Below are 10,859 nucleotides of genomic sequence, written 5' to 3'. Positions count from 1 at the left end.
TAGGTCAAATCATGATGTTAGTGATCTTCATGTCAGAAAGTCAGAGCTCAAGAAGGATGCTTCTGTTGGATGACCATTCAAATATATTTCTCCCCAGTCGTAGCTCTTTTTGTGTGTTTTTTGCCCGAGTTCCAAGTCACCTTAAACACATTGAAGTCAGATTGGTGAGTTCCAAGTTGTTTTGAACGCAGTATTAAGCAGTCAATGGGATAAGAGACTCCTGTTACAGCAGTGTAGGGCTTTCAAAAATAAAAGTCCCTCAAATCTTGTGACTCGTCTGGTGAAAGTCACTGGCTCCAATGTCCGTGCTAAATACACAAAGACCACTTGGAAACAAATCTAGTTGGCATGAAAGAAATTCATGCCGTCTCAGACATGCATTTTCATTTTCTACTTACTGAACATTATTCTAACTCCCCCCATAAAACTCATGACTCCATGAAGAGCGACACTTTCTGCTAAAATGAAGACTACGGAATAGCACCAAACATTTGCTGCAGCATGACATCACAGTTTGCACTACAAACTCAGACAAAAACAATTGACAAACATATAATTGAGTGAACTTTATTTACAAAGACAATTAGGGATTCCCATTCTTCGAAACAAAGAGTTCTGCTGGATAAAGATGTTCGGGTGCAGACCTGTAAAAGACAGATTGATAAGGTTTACAGAATTCTGATGACATAGATCTAATTTCTGAGTAAACACATGGGGTATATTCATTATGTTGCAAAATGTTTCTTAAACAGAAAGGTGAGGGGCCAACCTGAAGTGGTCAGTTTGGTTCTAAAACGGTAAATGTTTTTGTAATGAATACACCCCAGAGATAAATGTCACTGACAATTGGAATTCAGGCCAACTTCTATCAGATATTTATCAGGGTGAGTAATAAACTGTCACATTACTATGCATATGTGCCAGCTTACCTTAAAAAGCACACTTTTCTATTTTTGTTATTTAGCAGACATTGGTCCTGTAAGTTGCTCAGGATAAGTTAGGGTTAAGAGACTTGCTCAAGGGCAAATCGAGAGAGATGTCACCTAGTCTGCACACGATTTCAAACAAATGACCTTTCAGTTACTGGCCCAATGCTCTTAAACGCCAGGCTACCTGCGGAAGTGAAATATAAACTTGCATGACATTTGAAACTGTTTCCCACAGACACTGGGGTAATTTACTTTAGGTCTGCCGTAGAACAACAAGAGAACAATCGTGATAGATGTCACTGTTCCAATAGGGATGCAAGTAAATGCCAAACAGTGCTGACATTCAGATTAAAAATAGATCAGCGGCAATTACCTTAGAGGTTACGTGGCATTCATTGTCACTTCACTTCTTCAAGAGTTGGTGTCTGACAACGACGAAGGGGAAGGCGAAGCCACTGCCAAAGAACACCACCATCATGCCCAACAGACGCCACTTATTCTGCACTGAGAATGGCAGGTTCTGTTTAACACAAACAAAACAAAAGTGTGTTGAGAGATGAGGCCTTAATGAGTTTATCGCAGTTAAATGTGACTCAATACATGGACATGGTTACATCCAAGTTGGACTGCAAACAGCTTGAGGGCAGTCAGTGTCAACCAATACAACTGTGGCAAACTCGATGCCAGACTGAAAGTAGCTGGCTAACTGCAGAAATAAAATTTCTGTTACATGGTCTACTCAAAGTATAATGTAGCAAACTAGCTAGCCCTGGTAATCATGTTTGGAAGCTGGCCCTGTCAAGGTTTTACACTATATAGCAAACTAAGTCAAATATCTAGCAACATTGCCAAATTCGGAAAATACTTAGCTAACTATCTACTTAAACGATGATAACTTGCCCAACAACTGCAAGTGTCAATTCCATATGGCTCACAAGTTAGTTAACTGGCTAATAAAATAACCAAAAAGTGAATTAGTTAGCTAGAAGGACAAATATGCATGTCAAAGGACAACCCACAAAAAAAAGGCTTCAGAAAAGGCATTCCGTGACCCAGGAAACAAAACTGCAGTTTCATTACTATACTTAGATAATTGTATGAATATTAACAATGGTTCAAATTAATTAAATATATTTTTAAGTACCATTTCGAAATCCTAGCACATTTAGTCTAATTTCTCCTAGCAACATTATAAGGTTGGCATGTTACACATTGCTTACAATTGTGACACGTTCCGCTGTCTTTGCTTGCTGAAAGCAATGCATGTAACGTTACTGGACAAGAGAAATCACCAAATACGTTGAAAGGTGCTCAATGGATTTTCCTCGACGTTTTATGTAGCTGTCGGGACCTTGAACGTTTAGAACGCGGTGTTAGCTAGCACACGTTATGCTGTCTAAATCTTGGGACATAATTGCTTTTGCCTACTAACCTTGTAGGCTAAACAGCTGCCATATAGTCCTATAACATTAACAGAGGAAACCACTGTACATGGTTAACATACATTTTGTTTCGGGGTTAATCTGGATCAGTGAAGGACCGGTAACAAGGGTTGCTTGAGTTCATGAAAGGACGAATACCGAAAGCACAAATAGTTGTGGGTCAGTGTTCAACAAAAGTAGCTATATAAAAAAGGTGAACGTGTGCAACAAAAGTAACTAACCAATGCGAAACACAGCGCTAGGAAAATGACCCAAGATGCGCTATGATTACAACACAAAAAATGTGTAATGGTGTTCATTCATAACATTATCTATGTAATGTTGAAATTGTGTTTCCTGGGTCACGAAACAACATTTTTGGTGGATTGCCCCTGGCCTATATTGAGCAAGCTGCATATAAATTAAAACGGGGTATTACGTTTATGGCAGCAACGTTACTGTAGTTGACGTTAACTTAGATTACATTAGCTGGCGGACATTAAGTTGGTTAGCTAATGTTAGCGCTTAGCAGTGTACAACGTCAACTTCAATCGTTAGCCATGTTACGGGAAGTAAAATAACAAAACAAGTAGGAGTAAAAATACAATATTGTTGCATCTCGGAAATAAAAAGCATAACTAGCTAGCGCTTGGTTTTAAAACCTGAAGACTAGCTTGTGACCTCCACGCAGGCTTCGGAGTGAGGCCCGAGTTATGAGAATGCGGTTTTATTTAGCTAATATTTATAACCTTCAATTTTGGGAGATTACCTGTCCTGGTCCCTCAGAGTAATGCGAGGACCGAACAGCGGAGGTTGTGAATCGTCGTACAGCCTGTCCCAACATTATTATTTTGAGTTTATTTGCTTGTTCCTTCAAAGAACAAATGTCTGCGACCTTCTTGTTGCTGTAAGAGAGAATGTTGAACAGCCTTATGGGAAATCAAAACGAGTTAGCTAGGACTGGGAAATGTAGTCTTCTTCTTCTTCTTTTATGAGGTTTAACGGCAGTTGGCATCCAATTTGTTGCATTACCGCCACCTACTAGACTGCAGTACAACTCCCTTATACTTTGCTTGAAAAATAAAAATGTACTATACCATGCCATCTAACACTACACTCACTAATTTCAAAAGTGTATCAAATAAAATGATCACCATCCTACTCCACGAATTAAATGTATTTATTCCTACCTCATGCCATCATCCTAAAAGAATGGGACATGACCACTTAACACACTCTGTAACTCTTCTGATGTCAAGTCTCACACACACAAATACTTCTCTGCAGCTGCCCCCACAACCTCAATTTTCTGCGACTTCCGTTCCATTATTGCAGTACAGTTGATAACCATTGCTAGAAATGCTAAAAATCCAATCTTACTGAAACATATCACTTGTTGGCCTATCCCTCTGTACTGGTACATATCTACTACTCACACCACTCCTCCCCCTTAACCCATTTACCTCTACTTTCTTCACTGCCTCAACATATGGTAAATTCTGCACTACTCTAACCCTGGAAACATCAACCTGCCTCTCTCGCACAGGACATTTCTGATTCCCAGCTCCATGGGCACCCCTATAATTAACACATTCCACTACTTTCCCTAATACTACACATTCCTTTGTCTCATGCACTTCTGCACACTTCTCACACATTGGAACCTCCCTCCTAAACACTGCTGTCACATGCCCATAAGCTTGACACCTGTAGCATTGTACTGTATTTGGCACATACGCTTGTACAGGATAACTTATATATCCTAACTTCACTTTTCAGGCAAAGACTCAACTTCAAAACTCAAAAGAACAGACAATGACTCCTCTGTTTCTCCACTCTCACCACCATGTCTGCGTCGCATCAAATGATGAGCATCACATACACCGGGAATCTTTCCCCTCAGCTGGTCAACGTTTATATTTACTGCTACCCCAGTTGTCACTCCTTTCAGTGGTGCCCTTTTCTTGAGAGTGAAACATTTCACTTGTCTTGCCCCCATTCATTTTACTCCGAGAGCATTCTCCCTCTGACCAACAGAAACACAAACAATTATCACTAGACCACTTCTGGTTACCCTCACCGATTCCACATTATCCAACTCTTTTTTCACCCACCATGAAATCACAAATGGATCAGTCAAAAGGCAAGAGTCCACTTTTTCCATGAACTTCACTCTTACTGTCACAGACTCATCTTTTTCCTGATCCTCGGTGCATACCTCCGTCTCTGATAACTTCACCACACCCACCACCTCCGATACTTCTCACTCACTTCCATTTCTCCTCCTGTCTTCAGCTCCCTCTGCTTACACTTTCTACCATTCTTCTTTATTAACAAACCATCTCCCTTTCCCCACCATTTTTATCTGACTCAAGCTCACCCTCTTCTTCCCTCTCTCTTTTAGACCTATTCTCCCTCTCTTTTCCCCTCCATTCCTTCTCTGTTTTCCAAGTATACATCTCGTTATGATAATACTGCACTGCTCCTGATCTTGTTCTTGCTTTCTCTAGGGACTCCATTGTGTCCGCCGTCCTCCCTCTCCGTCTGACCCCACGCGGCTAAGCTAGCTCGGTATATGTAGTTCTCCAGCAGATGTAATTTATCAAGCAGATTTATTCTCATTATCCATGGGGTAATAACAAGAATTTATGGAGTCAATAAATTGTGATACAACATAAACCCCAAAACAAAGTCTTCACTAAGACATAAAGCATTATTAACGTTAATGTCAAGTAATATACAGTACAATTTATAAATTGCTCTGGCATCGATCTATTCTGAGCACAATTGAAGGTAGTCTTCTTACAGTCCAGAACGTGTATTGTGGTGTACAGTATCTGATGTGGATCAAGTTTATTGTTCATGTGATGCATTTGGGTGCATAATTATTTATATAGAGATTTTCAGAGAAATCTGTTTCTCTATGGTCAGGGAGGTGATACAGATATAGGATTTTAATTTGAGCCAGTTTGCTACAGCAAATTAAGGTCCTACATCTGCAATGCATCCCTCTGTGGTGATGAACACCTCTCATCAGGTCCCTGCTATGACTGCTGATGTGACATTAGCTTTTTTTGCAAATGGCTTCCGTTGTGTTCACGTTAATGAGCTGATAATGAACGTGTCTGTGTAAGTGATATCATTGTGTTGTATGGTAACGTCTTGCCTTAAAATATCAACGATAGTCACTCCGAAATATATTAGTACCCTCAATACATGCTACCATAGGGGAAGTGGAGTGGTTAACATCCTCGAAAAGGACTTTGGCTGGAAATTACCATGTCAATGTGAAAGCCTGCAATTTCTGCTTGATGGACTGCTAGATTGGGGTCAATCTGCTTGAAGAAAATTTCAGCCCATTGCACTCTGTTCTCTATAACTCATAGTGCGGGGCTGGGGGTCGAGCTTTAGGATACAGGGCCTGTCATGCCAAATTGTGTCCCCATGCCAAAAAGTGCCCCCCCCTGGTGTTTTTGATGGTGACTACCTGCTGACTACCTGTGAGAAAGACAGGATGAAAGTGAGAGAAGGAGAGAGAGGTGAGAAGAGAGTGGAAGACAGAAAGAATGTCATTTCAGAGAGCACACAATGTTTCAATTTGTCAGTTTTTGCTTAAAGGTCAGTACCCTGTCTAGTCTGCCAGAGGTTTGAGAGTGCGAAGACTGTGGCGCCGGAGTTGAAGCCCATCAAAGTTGTTTCACCATGGCACATGATCGGTAAGTGTCCCAATTCAAATGTTGCCCTGATAAATTGTTTTGTAATGGTTGCTTTATTTGACCACAGCAGAGTTCAATATTATAGAATGTGTGTGTGTGTGAAAATAGATTTTAGTGTTGTATGATACCCATCAAGGATGAGACTAGTGAGGCCACCTCCAAGGCGATGATGGACATCTTCAAAACCCAAGGTTCTTCAGAGGTCATCTTGAGTGACCGAGGTCATGAACCCTGGAACAAGGTACGGATGTTATAGGTTATATTCTGTCACTAATTATTTGTTTTATTTATTTTTTTACAATTTGTTTTGGTTTTTCCATTGTACCTAATCAGACATATTTCAATATATTACATTGTCAATAGATATCGCTTTCCTACCCCCTCCTTCAGGTTTGGTGAATGGACCAACCAGAACCTCAAGACTGCCATGGGCAAGTCCCCTGATTGTTTTTTGACAAGGTAAAAATGATTGTCCGCTCCCTCCAAGAGATCTATAAGAAATGTATTTGTAATATGAAATATAATTGCTGTTATTAGTCAAGGTGAGACTGAACATGGACAAGGCGCAGGAGAAACAGAAGGAGAGCTACTGGAGCAGAATCAAGAAGGGGACCAAGTGCTATGACAACCAGGCCAATTACTTGGTTTGGAAGGTAGGATGAAAGGAAGGCGAGACCTCGGAAACCTCACTGTTCTTTCGCTCCTAGCTGGGGTCACTATCTGTTAAGGTGAATATAAAACATCTCAGATAATAACTATTTGCATTTTCACACAAAATTGACTTCCTAGTGTTACCTCGGTGGAAGCCAGCAATCTTCTCCAGTTAGATCAGTTGGGCAGTCGACCACTGAAGCACTGACACCCTACACTTCAGTGAAGCCCAATATACAAATTATGTTATTAAGCTTTGGTTGACATTTGAGAAAGCAGGAAATGGTAGTTATGTTGAGCTTATAAGAAAATGTACCTCTTCAATTTACCTCTCCAAATGACTTTAGGACCATCAACTGTCCAAGCCCCCCAGGAGGCATCCCATCCACCAGAACCAGTGAGTTCGGATCAGTCTGATTCTCTGTGCTCTGAGTCGGATGGGGACCAGCTTAAGGTAGGCTATACCTTCCAAAAGTGTTGAGAAGTACATATCTCCCATTTATAACACTGCACTAATCCATCACATTTTCTCCCAGTAAAGTATAACCTGTGTGTTTGCTTGATTATGTCTCTGGCTCCTCCCCTGTTTCCTTTAACTCTGCTCCTGTTCTCCAGGACCTAGGGGTTCTGCCCAACACCCAGACGTGGATCCACCTGATGTCCTCCATTACCAACCACCCTCCAACTTTCATTACATAATCTACAGTGACTGTTGTTGTCATGTTGTCATTATCTGCTAAGAAAGTTTTCTTTCTCTATCATACTGGGCACATACACAGATGAACTAAAAACACTCGAACTGCAAACACTCAGAACAAAGCGAGCAGCAGTGCCTGGACTTTGCAGTCTCCCTCTTCAAATCCCCTCTCCGAGACTGGCTGTCTGTTGAGAACAAGTGTCAGGCAGAACTTCCCACCCACACAGCAACTACGTCCTCTATATTCCACACACCAGAATTCAGTATTTTAGTCTATAATTGCCATGTGAGTGTACAAAAAATCTGTTTAACAAGGTGTTCATTATTGTAAGTTGTAAGGAATCCTTTGATGGTATTTATTTGTTCCACATTATTTATCCAGGCTGTATCACATCTGGTCGTGATTGGAAGTCCCATAGGGCGGCGCACAATTGACCCAGCGTCGTCCAGATTTGGCCTGGGTAGGCCGTCATTGTAAATAAGAATTTGTTCTTAACTGACTTGACTAGTTAAATAACGTTACATTTTTTTGTCATTTTTAATTTTATTTATTGGGGTATCCTCATACCTACAATAAATACATATATATTCAACCACAAGGGTGTATTAATGAGCTATGCAAGATAGGAAAACATGAATCATGATATAGGACTACTGAAATTATATTATTTCAGTGTTAAAATAAAATAAAAACATGACAGTCAGACCAGCCAGTATATGAATCAAATGGATTTGCAAATGAATGGAGTGGAAATTTGTTGACTTTGTGATCTGTAAGGGAAGTCATTTTAATGTGTCAAGCAGATTTTCACCTTTATTTAACAAGGTATCCTCCAAAGCATAGTGGTTAGAGAGTTGGACTAGTAACTGGAAGGTTGCAAGTTCAACCCCCCGAGCTGACAAGGTACAAATCTGTCGTTCTGCCCCTGAACAGGCAGTTAACCCACTGTTCCTAGGCCGTCATTGAAAATAAGAATTTGTTCTTAACTGACTTGCCTAGTTAAATAAAGGTAAAATAAAAATAAATAAAAATAAAATAGTCTAGTAGCCTGCTGATGATTCAGAAATTAGAGAGATTTTTAATTGGAGAAGAATGGATTAACCTTTCAAAACTAGTTAAGAATATTCTAGTTTCACATTGGATTTATTAACTACGAAAAGGTAAGACATGTTTTAATTTGAATTCTGGTGCCGCTCTGTGCACACACTGCCACACCCTGATCAGTTTCACCTATCTTTGTGATTGTCTCCACCCCCTTCCAGGTGTTGCCCATCTTCCCCATTGTCCCCTGTGTATTTCTACCTGTGTTCTGTTTGCCTGTTGCCAGTTCGTCTTGTTTGTCAAGTCAACCAGTGTTTTTCGTCTCAGCTCCTGCTTCTCCCCCAGTTTCTCTTTTTCTCGCCCTTCTGGTTTTGACCCTTGCCTGTCCCATCTCTGAGCCCGCCTACCTGACCACTGTGCCTGACCCTGCCTGCCGTCCTGTACCTATTCCGACAGTCTGCATCTGGGTCTTCCCTTCAAAACCTGATACACAATCTTGTTAGCTAGCAGGTCCAACATTAATCCACCTCTCAAATTCAAAGACATTCAAAGTTCCTTAATAGAAGCTGCTCCTCTGTAGGTAATTATGTGGGTCTACTTCAAATAATGTCCAGTGTGCTCCCTCCGGCCTCTAGGTTACCAGGCTGCTCGTAATGGCGCACACCTGTCACCATTGTTATGTGCATCAGGAGGTCTCAGCCGGCTCATCAGACTCTCACGCTTCAACTGGTTATCAGGGGAGGAGACCCGTCCGCTCCTGATCCCCGGGATTGTCCCTGGGGTTGGCGTCCTGTGGCTGGAGCCGCGCATTGGGGAGGGGGTACTGTCACGTGTGCTCCCTCTCCGGCCTCTAGGTCACCAAGCTGCTCGTTATGACGCATACCTGTCACCATTGTTATGCGCATCAGAGCATAATGACACTCACCTGGACTCCATCACCTCCTTGATTACCTGCCCTATACATGTCACTCCCTTTGGTTCCTTCCCCAGGTGTCATTGTTTCAGTTTCATGCTTGTGCATTGATCGTGTTTCTTGTTTTGTATCATGTTTTCATTTATTAAATTATTCACTCCCTGAACTTGCTTCCCGACACCCAGCGCACACGTTACAGATAATGATTGTCCTCTCAAGATGCCCAGCACTTCAAGCCAAGCCTCCTCCTCCACCCTCTCTCGCTCTCTCCCCACCCACAAAAGTTCAGTCGCATCTCGCGCCCTACACTCGTCTGCCCAATGCATGTAAATAGCTTGCCAGCTGGTCTATCCACACAGATTTGCTTAGTAATTTAATTAAGACTGTTGGGAAAGCATTCCAGGTGAAGCTGGTTGAGAGAATACCAAGAGTGTGCAAAGCTGTCATCAAGGCAAAGGGTGCCTATTTGAAGAATATCAAATATAAAATATATATTGGTGTTCTAAAACTTTTGACCGGTAGTGTATATCAAAAAAATATTTGCTGAACATTTTTATTTGGCCATAGTGCTATTAGCACATACAAATGCATTGAATAACAGAATGACTACATGGAACAACTGATAGTCCCCCCAAAAATTTGAAAAGAAGTTTGTTCTGAAGTATCTGTCCTATATCTGAGAGATATAAGAAAAATCATCACCGATCCTCCACCAAATTTCACAGTGGGTGCGAGACCTGTAGAGGCCTAGAAGCCACAGTGTCTTGTACCGAGGATCGGTGATGATCTGAGGGTGCTTCAGCAAGGCTGGAACCAGGCAGATTTGTCTTTGTGAAGGACGCATGAATCAAGCCACGTAGAAGGTAGTCCTGGAAGAAAACTTGAATCCTTCTGCTCATTACAATGTTCCCCAACTCTGAGGATTGTTTTTTTCCAGCAGTACAATGCTCCATGCCACACAACCAGGTCAATCAAGGTGTGGATGGAGGACCACCAGATCAAGACCCTGTCATGGACAGCCCAATCTCCAGACCTGAACCACATTGAAAACCTCTGGAATGTGATCAAGAGGAAGATGCGTGGTCACAAGCCATCAAACAAAGCTAAGCTGCTTGAATTCTTGCCACAAGTCACCCAACATCAATGTGAAAGACTGGCGGAGAGCATGCCAAGACGCATGAAAACTGTGATTGAAAATCAGGGTTATTTCACCAAATTTAGATTCCTGAACTCTTCCTAAGTTAAAACGTTAGTATTGTGTTGTTTTAAAATGAATATGAACTTATTTTCTTTGCATTATTCGAGATTTGACAACACTTCATCATTTTGTGTTATTTTGACCAGTTGTCATTTTCTGCAAATAAATGCTCTAAATGACAACATTTTTATTTGGAATTTGGGAGAAATGTTGTCAGATGTTTATAGAATAAAACAAAAATCTTAATTTGACCTTAACACATATCTATAAATAGTCAAACCAGAGAAACTGA

The 10,859-nt window shown here is 41.2% G+C and overlaps 1 protein-coding gene across 1 annotated transcript; it reads right to left on the bottom strand.

Annotated features, from left to right (window-relative positions):
• Window positions 1-544: 544 nt before the first annotated feature.
• On the bottom strand, window positions 545-3,291 carry LOC109875925 (cytochrome c oxidase subunit 7C, mitochondrial-like). Its single transcript, XM_020468366.2, has 3 exons — window positions 3,120-3,291; window positions 1,303-1,449; window positions 545-644 (listed from the first exon to the last, which is right to left on the bottom strand). The coding sequence occupies exons 1-2, from the start codon at window positions 3,192-3,194 to the stop codon at window positions 1,333-1,335; spliced, it is 192 nt and encodes a 63-aa protein (XP_020323955.1). The 5' UTR covers window positions 3,195-3,291; the 3' UTR covers window positions 545-644; window positions 1,303-1,332.
• Between the last annotated feature and the right edge of the window lie 7,568 nt (window positions 3,292-10,859).

The sequence above is a fragment of the Oncorhynchus kisutch genome, linkage group LG3 (assembly GCF_002021735.2).
Source record: "Oncorhynchus kisutch isolate 150728-3 linkage group LG3, Okis_V2, whole genome shotgun sequence".
Lineage (NCBI taxonomy): Eukaryota > Metazoa > Chordata > Actinopteri > Salmoniformes > Salmonidae > Oncorhynchus > Oncorhynchus kisutch.
Note: the sequence above shows the minus strand (reverse complement) of the source record. Positions and strands in the feature narration are given on the sequence as shown.

What these genes read in the sequence shown, in the direction of transcription:
- LOC109875925 (XM_020468366.2), bottom strand. Translation starts at nt 3,194, where the DNA reads ATGTTGGGACAGGCTGTACGACGATTCACAACCTCCGCTGTTCGGTCC. An exon ending in ACTCTGAGGGACCAGGACAG is followed by an intron (nt 1,450 to 3,119) that starts GTAATCTCCCAA and finishes TGTGTTAAACAG; the next exon opens with AACCTGCCATTCTCAGTGCA.